The sequence below is a fragment of the Natator depressus genome, chromosome 3 (genome assembly GCF_965152275.1).
Source record: "Natator depressus isolate rNatDep1 chromosome 3, rNatDep2.hap1, whole genome shotgun sequence".
NCBI lineage: Eukaryota > Metazoa > Chordata > Testudines > Cheloniidae > Natator > Natator depressus.
Genome location: NC_134236.1, coordinates 56922023 through 56939694, shown reverse-complemented (window position 1 = coordinate 56939694; position 17672 = coordinate 56922023). Strand labels below are relative to the sequence as shown.

Here is a 17672-nt window from a genome sequence, read left to right as displayed (position 1 = left end):
GTGCGGTCCCTAACTGTTAGGCATCTTGCCTCCTAATGGAACCTTCAGCCCTAAGTTAGGTGCCCAGGCTCCTTATACAAGGCATGGGGAGAGTTAGGTGCTTAAAGAGATTCACAAAAGCCAGCCAGCTGAGAGGGGAGCTGCCTAAACTAGCCAATAGGAAATGCTGAGGAGAGGGGAGATATCTAACACCAGTTCCCCAAAGTTCATCCTCACAAAAACTGAAGAGGAGCTTGTGTCCCATTTTACCCACCCCAGAATACCCTTTATCCCAGTGAAAAGAAAAAAGAAAAGGAGTACTTGTGGCACCTTAGAGACTAACCAGTTTATCTGAGCATGAGCTTTCGTGAGCTACAGCTCACTTCATCCGATGAAGTGAGCTGTAGCTCACGAAAGCTCATGCTCAGATAAACTGGTTAGTCTCTAAGGTGCCACAAGTACTCCTTTTCTTTTTTCTTTTTACGAATACAGACTAACACGGCTGTTACTCTGAAATTTATCCCAGTGGTTAGAGCACTCACCCAGGATGTGGGAGACCCTGGTCCACTTTGTGTAGAATACTTACACACACATTGGAGCAGGGACTGGAACTTGGGTTTCCCACATGAGTGCACTAAGCACTGCGCTATGGCATTATTCTTACCCTTCCTGTGGCCCAGTGAATATTTAAATAGTTTATATCGAGTGGAAATCAGGCAGAGGGGGGACACAGCCTGGGTGAGTGCCCTAACTTCTGGCCAACATCAGGGCCTGTTAACTATAAACTACACAGGCCAATCAATGTCAATGTAAATTGCACAGTAGTTTCAATGTAAATTAGACATATTTCATTTAGAATTAGTGTGTCCTCCACAGAAAAAATATAGATTTACTCACCTTCTGAGCATAAATACCTAAACACCTGAAACAATGTTTTGATCCAATAAGGGGAAGGGAAGTACCATCTTTTATATCTTAAGAAGGTTTGAGAAAACTATATACCTATCTATAATTGCCTAAATGGACTATTCAGCATGGACACCACCATGCAATGACATAGATATCTTCCCTTCCCATAGTAAAGTGATTTCCTTTTAAGAAGGTTCCATTGAATTACTTTTTAGTTGTTTATAGAGTGAGAGTGCAGCCTAAGTGGAGTATGGGTAAAGGTGAAAACGAAAGGACACTTAAAAGGCAGTGGTGCTCATTAAAAGCTAGATCTTGCATCTTTATGTAACCAAACGCTAATTGGCTTCACTGGAAGTTTTAGGTGTTCCCAAGTAATGCAAGACTGAGCCATTAAACTGAAATTCATCAATTAGAGGGAGCCCACAAAGGTCACGATATACCATTTAAGGCCCACCTAAACCCTTGATTTGGGGCTCAAATGTTGCACAGGGCCAAGCACACGCTCTCTGCACAAGAGTGAATTTTACCTTTCATGTTTTACTTGATTTCATTTAATCAATACGACCAATTGTATTCTGACTTTGTTGCTAAATGAAAATATTTCCTGCAGGGAGACCAGGGACAGAGAGGTCTACGGGGAGAGACAGGTCCAAAGGGTGACAGGGTGAGTTCAAATCATATTTACAAGTAAACATTTAGCAATAATATTATATATTACATGTTACATGTGCTGAAGGTAACTTACCTAATATATCCATGAATAAGCATGTATTGATGCTTCTTGCATCTGTCACTTCAATGGGTTTTTTTGGGGTTTTTTTTTAGGGTCCTCAAGGTATTAGAGGAATAACTGGTCTCCCTGGGCCTAAAGGAGAAGCTGTATGTATATCTCATTTATTTAAAAAATTTGCTCCCTATCATGATCCTTTATATTGCAAATGCTGGGGAACAGCATTAAGACAAGCAAAAAATGTTCTTTATAACAATATGCTATCTGTGTTTCAAGGGCTTACCAGGGGTTGATGGCCGGGAAGGGATCCCTGGAATGCCTGGAGCAAAGGTAGGCTAACTGTATCCTATCTGGCTATTTCAGTTTACATGTCATTTGATACATATTGTTCTAACTGTAGTAGCTCCAATCACCAGTATATTTTGTATGTTTTTCATTTGTGCTACTGCTTTTGGTTTGTGAACATTACTGTGGTAATTTGTAGTAAACTTCCCCAGCCTAAATGTCTAAAATGACACTGTTTCTACTGTCTAGAAATAAAGTTTTTTAACTTATTTAACTGAAGATTTTATATAATTCATGCAAATCGATTTTTTTCTTCAGGGTGAACCAGGAAAACCTGGTGGTCCAGGTGATGCAGGACTTCAAGGACTGCCAGTAGGTATCTGATACTTTAAATGTGAAAGTCCCATTCAGTTCAAACACAAAGAAGAGACCAGTTTCTCAGATGCACTTGTGCCAGCTTTTGTGCCTCATCATACCTTGGGTGGAAAACTGAGTGAATGGCCCAGGAAGAATAACTCCAGTGCAAGGGTGATCCTGAAGAGTATAGCCAAAATAGAGGGTTGAACGCAAAACAATCTACTGGCTGTCAGCATAATAGGGAAGTAGATTACTAAAAAAGGGTGGGCCAACATGCTACTTCACTGGGAGTTCTTTCTGGGCTAAGGGTTCAATGCCTTGTGGCTGTTACAGGCAGACATAAATAACAGCCCGCAGGCTACTCTAACAGAGCACATAGTAGAAGGCATTGGTACCAGGATCAGAACAGTGTAAGTAGAAGCTTTACACATCACCTCTGACTCTGTGCACTGTGGGAATATCTGAGCACATGGGCCAATAAGTTTTTAATTTTGCAAAAGTTTATCCAGGCAGTGGAGTTTACTAGACCTTGTCTGATAGCAGTGGTGTAAGAGTGTGGCTTAGTTTTAAGTATAAAGGAATTAGTTTACAAATCAGTAGAATGCTATTTTCATTCTGTCTACCAATATTTATTCCTTATTCAATTCTTTTTACTAATCATCTCTTTATAATTCTATCCACCTGTCTATCTAGGTTTATATACTTGCTCATCACACATTGAAATGAAAAGAGTTAAGTGCCTAAATAACTTTTTGAATCCCATCCTGAGTGCCTTGTAAATTTTAACATAAGCACCCCGAATTTCTTGTTCGTATTTATTTATCTGGTGTGGGTTTTAGACTTAATGGTGTAGGAGGTGAGGACTGTGGTCATCCTGGATGTGCAGGAGGAATTGCTGTTGCGTTTTTTTGTGTGTGTGTCTGTTTGAGTTACAGGACTGAATATAGATTCCGATATTTGTGTATTAGGATTTGATTTTGTCTTTATCAACACTGAGGGCTCAATCCTCAGCTATACTGATCTTGAGTTTGGGGCAGCTAAGGAAGTGAGGTAGTGAAAGATGGCTTTCTGCCTTTCCTAATCTTGGGACTGGCTGGGGGCCAAAGTGATCCACAATGCAAGTTAGAGCAGCCTAAGGCTGTTTGAATTTACCCCAGATGGAACAATCCCCTGTGGCTGTTCTGCCAATATAGAATTGCTGGAGTGCCTCATACTTCCTCTTGCCCCAAAATGTCCCATATGGAAGGGATGTGGGGGAGCTAGTGGCCAGATACACTCACTTTATGTCCGTGAGGGATTTGCCTGTGATAGGAGAATCTGCAACTATCCCATTATGGGGCTCTCCACACTTGGGTGTTATGAGGCTTTCTTTTAATTGAAACAGTACAAATAACTACAAACAAATTTAATCTACCATAAAATACATACATAAAAGGCATAGCACTACTCTGCTATTAAAATACACAGTGCAATTCTTAATTCACATGGATTGGTCACAGTCAAGGAGACATTATACCATACCAGTAAATACATTTTTATGTTTAATCTTGTAGTTTGTGGATTTAAAATGTTGGATATCTTGGGAATATAGATAGTGCATAATGTTACCAAATTAAAAACCTTCTTTCCTTTACATTTTCAGCTAGAGAAAAATTCAACCTCCAATGCCAAAGAATACTTCCAAAGAATACTTCCTGCACTGGTTACAGTTACTCCTCTCACAATAATTGCTTATTTGTATCAAACCAGTGTCAAGTGTTAAAAGCCCAACAGAAACTTTTTCAAAACATTCTGCTACAGGAGCAGATACTCAGAGAAGATATTGAAGGAACTAAGTTAAAATACCATCTGATGTATAGTTGCATTCTGAAGTTGGTTCTGTTCTTTTGCTATTTTTTCCCTAACTGTAAAGATCACTTGCTGTGAATGGTTGTATACAAGAGAGGGAATGTGGAGTGTAAACAAGAGAGGGGGTCTTGTAGTCTGAGCATAAGATTGGAGTGGGGAGTTCAGGGTATTGTCCCATTTCTGAATCTGGCAGTGGCAGTGACTCATGTTGTGACCCTGAACAAAGCACAATCTTTCACCTCTCTGTGCTGCCTTTTGCCTAACTATAAAATGGGGATAATACTACTTACCTACTTCAGAGGGGGTTCAGGCTTTATAAATTGCTGTTTGGAAAGTGCATCAAGATCTGCAGGTGAAAAGACTAGAAAAGTATAAATTATGATTGCAATAATGTAAAGTTACATTTTTAACAACAGTTTCAGCAGGTGCTTTTTGTACATTTCTAGACTCTGTACTAACACACAAATGACATTTAAAATGTTGTTTCTTTTAGGGTTTACCTGGCTCCCCAGGTGCAAATGGTGTTTCTGGCCCAAAGGTAAAATATTTTAAATAATCTACTTCCTTTCCTCTAAAACTGGATTTTGTGTTTATCAAATTCTAAAATAGCCAGTGAAATTTTGTTCACTTGTCATTGTGGCTAAATGAAAAATAACTGTTGACATAAAAAATGATACATGCCAGACAAGTGAACAAAAACTTAATCAGTGGTTGGTCTGCAGTTTTTGCAGTTCTTTCACTGTGACAGTAGTATTGATCTTGCGTAAAAGATGAGAGGTTTTATTGATTCAAAACACTTTAAAATAAAATGTTTTTTTTTAAATGCAGCATTTAGTAATTCTGTGAAATTCACTGCAGAGGATATCATTGACACATATAGCATAGTACACTTCAAAAAAGGATTAGATACGTTAATAAGAACAGCATATGCGGCTGCATTAAATGGATAAAAAGACAAGAGCTTTCAATTCTAACAGTTCAAATAACTGAAACATGGCTGTTCCAATTCTACTCAAACTCTCCACGGATGTTCACATATGGCCTGAACAAAAAGCATTGAAAATTTCAGACCAAAAGAAATTTATTTGAGGAAAAAACCATGAGAAACTCAAAAGAGTGATTAGACTGGAAGTTGGGATTTAATTTAAATATATGGCATGCTTCCGTGCATCCACTATAATTGGAGTCCCATCAGTGTGTTTGATTGCTGTACAAAAATAAGGGAAGAACTTAGAGGAATTGGATGAAGGAGAATCACGTGGGGAATAAAGAGTAAGAGCAAAAATGGGTACAGCAGGTGGTTTGATTTCATTGCTTGTTAATTTCTTTGTTAATTCTCTTGAACTGGTATGGTAACTGGTAGCTTGATATGGTTAACTTTTTCTCATTTCTGTCTAACAGGGTAATACAGGTGCCCCTGGGATACCAGGTTTGATGGGAAATTCTGGTAAACCTGTAAGATCACTTTTCTTCTTTTTTGAGTCTTTCACAAGAGCATTTCTATTTTGCGCAAAGAGTCAGTTTTCAAACATGCTCTGTTCTTATCATCATGAAAACAGGGTGAACAAGGACCACAGGGGATAGAGGGACCAATAGGACCAAGGGGTCTACCTGTAAGTACTTGACTTGTTTCCTACTGTGCATATTTGGAACTGTAATGTCTGAACCCAACAATGTAGTATACATACTACTTATCACAAATGCCACTTATTTCAGGAAAACACTCAGAGCTCTAACTCCTTAGTCAAGTGGATGCACATCAACCCACATTAAAAAAGCAACTGTGCTGACACTCACAGCATACGCAGATTTCAGCTGGACTCAAAACAATTGGCACAATTATTCCACAGCTTATTTTGGGTGGTGGTGGTGGCAAGTTTGGAACTGAAACATGGATCCTCATTTTGCAGCTAGTCCCTGTTTTCATAATGGGCTGAGCAGAATCCCCAGATCCAAACAGAAGGACCAATAGATGCACATGTACAGACCCCATGGTCAAGAGCGGGAACCAAGCCCAAGACCATCAACAGCAGCAGCACAATCCCTATCACTAAAGCTAAAAAAGTAACTGCATTAGCTATCAGTAAAGAGCATGCTCTTATCCTTTACAGGGCCAGCTATTAGAAACAGACACCATCTCATGCACTGAGCCAGTGCCTTACACACACACTTCTGAACATTGGAGTGTTAAACATGTGAATTTTGTGGCTTGGGTCCATGTCTAATGCTTTTACTAGATATATTACTCACTGGTGGAAGGGGGCTAGACAGGTAGTGCTTTGAACTGCAGCAGCTCCTTCTGGTTGAAAATACTGGTGTTCAGAGGGGCATGTACTTTTGCTGGAGATTGCTTCCAGCACTAGCCTACTTCAGAAAAGCATACAGAAGGTTTAGAAAGATGGCTAGTCCAGGGTAAGAATAAGCCTTGAAGAGGGTGGGATAGGAGAAGCAAGGAATTACATAGAGAAAGATGGTGGCACTCACTGAAATGCAATGTGGAAGATGGAGGGACAGAGTCTCTGCTGAGGATGAAATATGAGAGGTGGTGACTATTGGGGCTGGTAACAGCTTTCTGATTTTCTCTCTCTGTCTCTCTGGGCCCAGTTTTGGTCCTGAGAGAATTTAGAAGAGCATGAGGCTGCTGTAACTTACTGGAATTGGTTCCCAACAGACTGTCTGTGAGTTGGGGATAGCTTTAATGCACTAGAATTCACAGTGTGAGACCATTTGCTGCTCAGAAGAACTCATGCTCCATGACCTCTGTTTGCAAGTTCCTCTCTTGCTATCCCACTCCAGAGGTGCTCACTTGGAGCCTTCTGGCATTGTGCTGTGATATAACATTAGTGATTTACTTGTAAGGGGAACCAGGCAGGAAACTGGCTCCTATAAACTAATTGTTCCCTGACTTTAAATATTCAACAAATCTCAGATAAAGAACAGGTTTACTTTTCCTTTCTGTATGTTTCTGTGGTTTGCATTGTCATTTGCTGAATGTACTTTATTACAACACACTAGTTTCTTTGGAACACGCCTTCGCACGACTTTTGGCCATTGGCTGTCCAGGAAGGATATAAAAATAGATAACATACATACTCAGCATGTTGTGACACAATATCTCAATGTTAAACTTGCCATAACTATACTCACCAAAGCTTGGGTTTGTTGGAAGCCTCCAACTGTGTTGGTTTGGATGGAATGGAATTGGTTTTCTGAACCATTTTCCTGGCATTGATCTCCTAAATATTGAGACACACATAAAAGTTATAGTTAGATCAAGAACAAAGTATCTTTCTACATTGGTAATGCAAGATAATCTGCTAAACTATGCTTTTAATCCCGTAACACGCAAGTATGAGTTTTTGAAATCAGTGGTCCATAGAAACAGGCGTTGACATGCTGGGTTAATTATTAGTAACCCTGTTGTCAGACAGATTAATCTGTAATGCAGATTAAATACAGTGATTTTTCTGTTTGCCACTGCAGAAATCAGGGGAACGTATTCCCCTCATTTTGTTTCATCATTTGGTAATGCAACAGTTTCTGTAAACATACGAGCAATACGTCCAAAAAAAAAAAATCTAGAAAAGAGTTACTTCAAATCCACAAAAATGAGCGACAGCTTGTAAGTGTTATCATTAGTAGGGTAATAGAAATACCCACTGCACATCATACAGATTTAAGTAGAAGTAAGCTATTTTTAAGACATTGTATTTTATTTTCTGGAATTTATAAACCACCCGCCCTTCTGATGAAAATACTGAAAATATTCAGTATCATTCTACTGAGGAAAACAGACTATGAATGGCTACCACAGCTTCCTGCTGGCTGTCTGGGAAACCAGGGTGGGAAGTCCAAGTCTTTTACACAAACAAGCTTCTGTGATAGTTAGAAGAGTCAGGAATCTATGTTCAGCCTAGGGCAGGCAGTTGAGACTCACTTCATTTTGGGCAAGATTCTGCCTGGTCCTTACTTGTGTGCACAGTTGTGTGGCAGGAGAAAGCAGCATTCCCTGTACTCCTTGTGCAGTCAGCATTCATGCCAGGCATATAGCTCCTGCTCTCAGGAATCAAAGACTGCTTTGCCCCTACCACTCAAGGACAGTTTGCCTCCAATTCCTCCTCGTCTCTGCATTGGCATGCAATGGGAGCAGACTGTGCCCAATAGCTGTAGCTCCCTTGTGCTCTCTGCACTTTCCCTTACTCTGGACTGTGCATAACAGGTTGCAGCTATCATCTGCAGCGTGTGGCACGAAGAAATAGCTGCTGTGTGGTTTCTGCATATGTTGGAAGTAGGACTAGTCCTACTGAAGGTGTAGGGATGTCTATTTTCCAACAGAACTGATCCTGTACTGGGAAGGGGTGTGCAAAGAAAAAAAATGGCCTTAGCATAAAGGCTTGTGAAATCCCATTGTTAAGTGATATTCTTAGTCATTGCATCATATGGTTACAGCATTCAGAACAGCTGGACATGAACCTAGAAGCTGGCCCCTAAATAACGCTTGCATTGTAAGGAGTACTCTAGTTTGCTTAGTAAGATCTGATTTCCATAGTGTTTGAACTATTTGTGTGTGTACATTTACCACAGGTGGGTAAATCAAGAGATTTGTGCACTCTCGTATGTTTAGTCAGGGACTTCTCTCTCCATGACCTTGTGCAAAATCCCTGATTTGTGTCCACATGTCCAAAGAGTAAGAGCAGGCAGAGAGGTGGTCCAGGCAGCACATATAGCCCACATTTTACTGACAAAATAAAACTGTCACTTTATCACACAGTTGCGTCATGTTCCAGTTCAATCTTCACTAAACAACGATAGTAACTACCCACTGAGTGTGGAAACAGTGTTTTAGATGTATCAACAAAGGGTTCATCCTCTCTGAGCTAGTCCTGATGAACCACTGCCCTGTTGTGGTGTTATGGAACAGTGTGCTTCTGGAGAGGCCATCATTTGGCTGTCATGACTAGAACATCTTGACAAAAAGAGGGAATATTCACAATGTTTTTCAGTATATCTACAGGTTTTATTTTTAAATCAAAATTTCAGAATTAGACATTTGCAATATTTTGACCAGTTTCTACAACTGGTCAAAAATGGAAACGTCGTAAAAAATCATATTTTTAAATTTGATCAGTTTTGGAAAAATTGAAAAATTTTGACCAGCTCTGTTCATGACCAACCACATACAGTCATTAAAGATCCCATGGTTGCTCTTCAGTGAATTATTTCTTCCTTGTCTTTCCGTCCCCTCCCCTAATCTCTGCTTTGGTCACCTCTTTACCACTTATTACCACTTGTTTCTTCCTTCCTCTCTTCTAACTTTTCCTTTCCTCAAGTCTACACTCTCCATCCTCCTACTGATCATTCCCTCCCTTTCTCTCCTCTCCAGGTTCCTTCTACTGTCAAAGGCCCTCTACTCATATTAAGCCTGTATTCCATGCACCACTCTCTTTTCAATCCCTGCCCCCATCTTCCGAGTAGAGGGTTCTGTGGCAGGAGTCAGGAGGAGCCTGGAGTTCTTCCCTTTTTCTCCTGACAGAGCAGAGGAGGAGCCACCAAGAAGTCAGTGCTACCAGGATCGTTTTCTTAATAAGTCCAAGGAAGTGAGAGAACTAGGGAACCACTGCACCTTTTCATGGGTTAAAAGGAAGGGGAGTCAAAAGGGTTGTGTTACCTCTGTCCTCTGCTTCAGTGCTGGGGAGAGACAACAAGGCTAGTAATTGCTGAAGGGCCAGGACACCCTTCAGTGTGGGATGATGGAGTCAACAAGATTAGCACTCCTCCAGTGCTCCTCTGTGGTGTAACTTGATATGGAGAGGAGGAGTGAGATTCTTGTTTACAAATTTAAACGTGATTTTTTCTATTTTATTAACAATATTCTCAGGCCACTTCTTTTACCTAAGCAGCCTGCAAGAGGCACTTACCAATGGAAAATTCCCATTTTTGCTGGCAAGTGAGTTTTCAAGTCCTGTTGCTGCTTCTGTGCACTATTAAATAATGTCTGCATTTCCCTCATTGGCGATTACATTTCAGTGGTGAAGAAGTAACATCTGTATATTAGAATCATAGAAGATTAGGGTTGGAAGAGACTTCAGGAGGTCATCTGGTCCAATCCCTGCTCAAAGCAGGACCACCCCAACTAAATCATCACAGTGTTAACATATCAGTTTGGGAACCTTTGGATGTAAGGTGCAATATAAATAGGACAATTTTTATTATTAAAATCCACAGAAGAATATTGTTACCCTGGTTGTTACCCAGTCAGTGCTCAGAAACGAGAGTTGTCATATCCAATAGCTTAAACATTTATAATAGTTTTCCAGAGGAGGTTTTAATGATTCAAAATGAAGATAATTAGTTTACATAGTCTATTCCAACAACAGACAAAATAATTATTTATTTGTTGGAATAGATCATACAATCTTATCTACTTGACTACTGAACATTTTCTGTATAGGAAAATAAACAATTGAAAAAATATAATCATCTATCTAATTTTAATTAGAAAATTGATATGGGCAGTTGAAAAAAAGCCTGTTATAATTTATATGCTTTTTATGAGATATTCAACCTTCATTTAATAAAACATTTGTAACAAGAGTATCGTGCAACTTGCATTTTCTAATTTCCAATCAAACATATCTTCTTTTCCATTGTAATTGTTTTGTCAGTTAGCAGTATGTTTGCATCACGTTACAAGTCATTCTAAATAATTACAGAACTCACTTGTGGTTTAAATCCTTTTTAAACTGGTAATTGTGGCAGGTGGCCCAAAAGAAATAATTCTTAAACGTCAAAATGTCAAACCTAATCAGTGAGGTTGACTGTGTTCCCTTAACTAATTATCTGCAATTTTTCCTCCCCACACATTTATTAAAATTTAGCAGCATTTAATTTTTCATGGTGAATTTACACCAGATACTGGTTCCTTTTGCTTTATGCCCAGCCTTTCTAGTAGGTTAACACTTCATATAGTTCTGAATTTGTTAAATAGCTTGTGGTGTTTTAAGCTTTAATAGTAAGTTCAGTAAATAACCTTGAGACGTGCATGCATATTAGCTTTTATATATTGGCTGTTTTTAATTTTTTTTTTTTAGTATATACAGTAGTTTTTAGCTAAGTTATCTTCTTTATCTATGCTCTACTGCAAAGATTATTTTCATAGGTACAATTGTAAGACCTTTTTTTCAGCCTGAAATGTATCCTGGATTGCTGTACTAATTGTCCTGTCACTTAAATCAACTTTTTGATACCAGGTCCCTTTACATGCCTCAGGTTTAAAAAGTGGCTCCATTTTCTTCAGTTGGGCATCAACACAGTGGCAGGATAAGTAGTCTGATGTCTTCACCTTCCCAGGATGTACTGTGCATGCACAAATTTTTTGGCACTGCTCATCCGTTTAGTCTGAGAGCTTCACAAATAATGAAGTTGTTTTTAAACAATCCCTAGGGGGTAGGGTAGCATTGCTATTCCTATTTTAAAGATGCACAGATAGATTAACATCACACAGGATATATGAAGCAAAAGAACCATCCAGGTTTCCTGGCCCTCATTTCTAAGCCACTGGATTCTCCCTCCTGTGCCTGACCTGATTTTGAAAGGATAATGTCTTAGGCCATGTGCTCCTTTGGCACTTGCAATAAGTTTTTGTTAATAATTATCAGAGTCAATCTTTCTATTGTATTAATATGCATACACACATATCTTTAAAAATTTAGCCCAGGTACCTTTAAATAATGCTGGATGGTTAATGGAATGTCATCTGCATTCTTGACTCCATACGTTCCATGAATAATTGTTAGTGTAGCACTGGCAGAGAATGTGACGTACTGGGGTGTGACATCCTGTCTGACAGCATAAAACAGACATTAAGCCAGTTGAAAAAGTTAGCGTTTTTTAAAAAGATTTTTAATTTTTTAATTTTTTGCTGGCAGTCTCAGTTAATGCACGCTAGAGTGGCATGTGGGCTGGAGGGGAGGTGGAGGAGCCATGCTACAGACAATGTCCCCAGGAAGAACCCTGTCTGGCTCATGGCAAAACTGCATGCACTGCACTCAAATTTACCCCAGAGTGTGTTTATTCTGTGCTGAAATAGTAAACTCTAACAGGGCTTGATCTTTGCCTAGCCTACCAGCTGTTTTGCATTACTGGGACAGACAACTTGTCCCCTTGCATAGCCACCAATGCCTTTCTCTGCTCAGGTGCACCTGAGGATCCAGCCCACAGTGGATGGTGTCTTTTATCTGAGGATCTGAAAGGACACTGGGGCTAGATTGTGGCCAGCCCTTTTACACACCAGCTTGGCAGCTGCATCACCCTTGGAGAGTGTACCCCTCCTCAGCCCTTTCCAGGCAGCTGTCACCACAGTGGTGCTCGGAAACAGCATGGACTGTGCTCTCCAGCCACACTGTGGCTGTGCCCAAAGCAGGGCACAGGTGAGGGGGAAGCACCTTGCATAATCCATTCCCCCTCCCTGGCTTTTGGGCACCCAAGATGGGCAACCACAACAATTTGGCCATTAATGCGTGGAAGTTCCTCTTAGAACGTCAGCGAAAAGGCACTAAGTACTGTAAGTGCTTATTCCAGCAAGCAATAGCACATGTTTTTGCGTACATTTTTAGTGCAGTGCTTAAAGATTGGACAGGAGTCATAGCTAAATCCCTGATGCCACATGAAAATTTACCCCTCTGAGATGCAGGATGAAAAAAAAAAAAGAGAGAGAGATAAAAATTAAGGGTACTTCTACGCTTGGAGCCAAGGGTCTAATTCCCAGATCACCTAGAAATACCTGCAATAGCTCTCATTGAGCTAGCACACTAAAAATAGAAGTGTAGCTGCAGTAGCATGGGGAGTGGTGGCACGGGCTTGTTGCCCCAAGTACAAACCCACCTAATCCCCGTGGGTCCGTATGTTGGGCAGCTAGCCTGTGCTGTGCTCACCACTGCCCATGTTGCCATGGCTACACTGCTATTTTTAGTGCACTACCATGAGAGCAATTGCGAGTCTGTCTATATGAGATAGGCATTACACCCCCAGCTCCAGGTATAGACGTAGCCATAATGAATGCTACTTTGCAGTGACAGTAAGCCATTGCAAATCGTAGTGATGACTGGTTGCAAATGACTGAATCATGTGAAATAATGAGTAAAATCAAAAGCAAAGATGATGCATCACAAAATATACATTGTTCACTTTTATTTTTTCAATGGTAGTTTTCATTATTTCTTACATTGCTGCCTAGTATACTACAAACTGCAGCATAATTAATGTTGTAAAAGAAACAAATACTTAGCAATGTGAGATTTCATTAAGCTTTGGATATAAAATCTTTGCTGAAAGGTGGTGAGCAGGGGCTGCCAGTTTTTGTGTAGATTAGCAGTGCAATTTCATGAAGTGCAGTTTAGCAAAGTACCTACTGTAATTCTCACAATTTTTCACTAACAAGAGCATCACTGTAAAACCTATAGAAGCCCAATAAACCACTGAAACAGAAGAATTAGCCTGAGAATAAGTTCTGTACTGCATTACAGGTGACTTGAAATTTTAAAAAAACTCCAGCACAGAGGGCTGGTTGAAGTTTCTCCATGCAGCATAATTCCTGCAGTGCCCCTCTACCAGATGTGTAGGCTGATATGGTGGGCAAAGCGGGAGAAAGGCCACATGAGTACAGTGGTCCAAAACTCCTGCATAGGGCACAAAGGGGCAGTAGCTTCTGTTTCATTACATAGGCTGGAATAGCAGCTATGGAGGGGCTGCACTTCATCATTATAATTAATTAGTATTATTATGGTGCTGGGTGGATGGCCTGCCTGGGAGTTTTTATTCTTATAATCTGTGTCAGAAACACATTCTGCATATGAAGGTCACAATCCTGCTTCCAGTGAAGCCAATATTAAAACTCCCACTAATTTCAGACAGGGTGGGAGTGATCCCTCCACAGCTGCAAGAGGTGTAATATAAAATCTATCTGTCTTATATAAGAGATAAGATAAAACTAATGTGTATAAGTATGAGATGTTCTTTCTTGATGATCAGAACTGGTCATGAAGTCTTTGGCCCACACCCTCAGCCTGCCATCCAGCTGCTTTGCACTGGAGGAGCCAGGATGCTGTTGTAACAGACTATGACATCAGGCCACCCCCAAGTAGCAAAATACCACCTATTTCTGGCCTTTCCACCCCTGACATAAGTGATGTGCTGGGGGCGTGACCAGACCTTTTTGTGCTCTGGTGATACCTGGCCAACAAAATAGATCTAGGGGATCGTTCCTGTCAGGTGTAATATAGAACAGGTCTTGGGCTGTTTTAAATTATGCCTGGGGCTAATGTAGATCCTGGCTGGCCCTAGGACTGGGGGTTGGTGGTGATGGAAAAATGGCTTTGAGTCACTGTCTTCCTGTCTTTCCACTCAGGTCCAGTGTAAAGCACAGCTCATCTGGACCCAAAGATGTGACATTAGTATGAAATAATCTATCCAATAACAGTATCTGTGGTAGCAGGAGATGATATCTTCAATGTATTTTTTTAACCATACCTGGAAACACTGAAAAATACTGGCATTTGGGGAAAAGTTGCAAATTTAGTATCACATGACCAGAACCTGCATGATTCAAGTCCCAAGTAGTTATTCTGTGTCAATGTAATTGTTTTTGAAAGGACTTATTTTACTTGTATGTCATTTAGAAATGGTCCTTATGGGGTATCCAGATATAAATGGTTTTAAAACTGATCTTAGTTAAAATTAAATCTTCTTTCTTGAACCTGAAATCTAGAACAATATGTGACAATCCTGGGTAGAAGTGTAATACAGAATCAGTGTGGTTAAATCTAGGATTTACATAAGATTACTGAGTTTTCTGGGTCATAGGGTCAGGGTCAGACTTTTACTATGAATAATGCTTTCACAAACCATGCAGCAATACTTAAAAAAAATTAATGGCTTTAACAGCATAGGAACTTTGTTGAGGAAATGACTGGGAAAAAAATCTTTCTAAATTCTCTGATCTCTCCAGGATACCTCATTATTTTGTGAAAATTTGAGAGTTCAGTCTTTTTAACCTTGTCTGAGAAGCCAATCCATGCATTTATGACATATGGTGTAAAATGCATTTTTCATGTCTCCTTTTATCCACTCATGTCACAATTTCCTTTTCATTCTGAAACAGTAAATTATCTACTGTATGCCACATTGGAGTAATTAGATCCACTCTCAGCCAGATCTTTTAGAGCCACACACACCAGATTAAAATAACCGGTCTTTATAACTGATAACTTTCACTGCTAAATAAAGAACATTATAGTCTTGTTACATGCTGCATCATGATTTTATGGCAAGTATTCTCCCTAAATTGTATATGGTACAAATTTCAAAAGTCCCCAAAGACCAGATTTTTAAAGGTTCTTAGGTGTTGTGGCACTCAGCTAACTGATTTAGGAGCAAAAAGAACGAGGAGTACTTGTGGCACCTTAGAGACTAACAAGGTGTCACAAATACTCCTTGTTCTTTTTGCTGATACAGATTAACACGGCTACCACTCTGAAACCTGATTTAGGAGCCTAAGTCTCATCTTCTAACGGGAGTTAGGCACTTAGGACAATCACTGGGATTTAGGCTCCCAAGGGTCTAAATGCCTCTAGAAAGTGAGATTTAGGTTCCGAAATCAGTTGAGCATTGCAACACTGAGCACTGCAATGCCTGAATACCTTTAAAAATCTCAGCCTAATTGATTTAGGTGCCTAAGTCCTATTGACTTTCAATGAGACAGACTCCTAAGGGCCAGATTTTTAAAGGTATTTAGGTACCTAAAGATGAAGCTGGGCACTTAGTGGGATTTTCAAAAACAACTAGGTGTCTAACTCCCATTGAAATATCTTTAAAAATCTGTCCCTAAGTTTCTTTTGAAAATGGGATTTTAGGCGTTTTTGAAAATTTCTTCAAATTTTGAAATTCACCAGTAGCATATATTTTAAAGAGATAGTGCTGGTATTAATGTATGGGTATGATGTCTAAAATATATACATAATTTAAATTTTAATATGTACACATGTCCTAAAGTAAAGATGCAAGGTTAAAGCATACTTAAAGATGTATGCTCGTCCTGATTTCCATGACAAAACCCATGGTTGACAAAAATCATAGGGTTGACAAAACCCATGGTTGACAAAAACCGTAGGGTTGTTTTTCCATAAAATTCATAGTCTTTTTTACCTCATTGAGTCTGCTGACCAGGACACTCCCATGAAATTTTCACATTTGGCTCTGGATGTGTCCACTGTAAGGGAGTATAAGACTTTAGGCTAATAGTTAAAAGCCAGATTATGATATGCAAACTCACACTGGGCCTCATGACCACACTTATGCATACATGTAAGTCCCATTGATGAGACTTAAAAGCACATGCCTAAAGTTAAGCATGTGCTTAAGTGCTGTCTTGGATAGGGATAGACTTAATGAAGTGATCAAGTGCTTTTCTGAAGTTGGGCTAGTGATGAGTGGCTACTCTCTGGAGTAGTCCCAGGGAGAGGATCACTTCTGTGGGTAATGGCTGACTGGTGTGAGTTAGGGGTTGACAGACTGTCCCTAAATATTATTAAATATTTGTAAAAATTGTAATTGTAAAATAAAGTTTATTTGTCTGTATTGGGAAATTATGAGCAAAGTCCAGGAATGTAATGTTAATTAATTAATTAATGTTAATTAGCATATGCCATGACAGATGTTTAGTGATTTTTAAACTACTTTTAAGAACTTTTTAGTTTTATGACTCTTGCATTTGTTTGCATTAATATACATGAACCTTAAATTAGAGCTCATGATAAACAATAATTGAATCAAGATTGAGGGGGAAAATGGTCATTTATTTACAGTTAATTAGAAAATAAATATTCAAGGTTGTAACAATGCCCTTATGTTTCTTAAAAGGGTAGCAGAGGTGAGCCAGGTCCTGCTGGGCCTCCAGGTCCACCAGGGAAACTGGTAAGCAGCATATTTCAATTCCCATCAGCTTATATTTATTTTCCAGGAATGTATGGCATCAGAAGGAATCCTCACTCACCTATTCATTTACACAGGGAGTCAAAAGAGTATGATGAAAAGGATGACTGATAAGCTTTTCAGTACTTTATGTCTGTAGTAAAATCACAATGTTCAAATTTTAAAGCATATGAAAATGTGCTGAGAGTGTATTGTGGTTGTAAGAGATGGCAAGATAGAAAAAGCGTAAAGATTTTTTGTTTCGTGTGAAAACCAAAGCGGTAAGACTGTGTGCGCACTATGCATTTTCAAGAAGCAGGAGCAGTGAAAGACCAGCTTTCTGCTAGCAGCTACCTAGAACTAATGAATGGGACAGATCATGAATACCCTCTTTTACTGCCACTCAAACAATATTTACACAGTACTAGTTAGAAGCACAGTTGGAGAGGTCTGAGCTGAAAGAGCCTGCTGTTAAGGAGGAATGTACAAGCCATGGGGGATAAATCAAAGAAATTTTTTGTTAAGAACTAAACTATTTAGCACTAGGGCTGGAGGGGAAAGTCCAATAAATGTTGCTATTTGTGTTCATCAATAATAA

At 39.5% G+C, this 17672-nt stretch overlaps 1 protein-coding gene across 1 annotated transcript in view; it reads left to right on the top strand.

Moving 5' to 3' along the window:
• Window positions 1-17672, top strand: part of COL9A1 (collagen type IX alpha 1 chain) — a 104141-nt gene that overhangs the window by 55329 nt on the left and 31140 nt on the right. The window contains exons 22-29 of the mRNA XM_074947920.1: window positions 1499-1552; window positions 1714-1767; window positions 1895-1948; window positions 2222-2275; window positions 4602-4646; window positions 5510-5563; window positions 5668-5721; window positions 17024-17077. Of these exons, the coding sequence (XP_074804021.1) occupies window positions 1499-1552; window positions 1714-1767; window positions 1895-1948; window positions 2222-2275; window positions 4602-4646; window positions 5510-5563; window positions 5668-5721; window positions 17024-17077 (423 nt within the window). The remainder of the gene's footprint in view (window positions 1-1498; window positions 1553-1713; window positions 1768-1894; window positions 1949-2221; window positions 2276-4601; window positions 4647-5509; window positions 5564-5667; window positions 5722-17023; window positions 17078-17672) is intronic.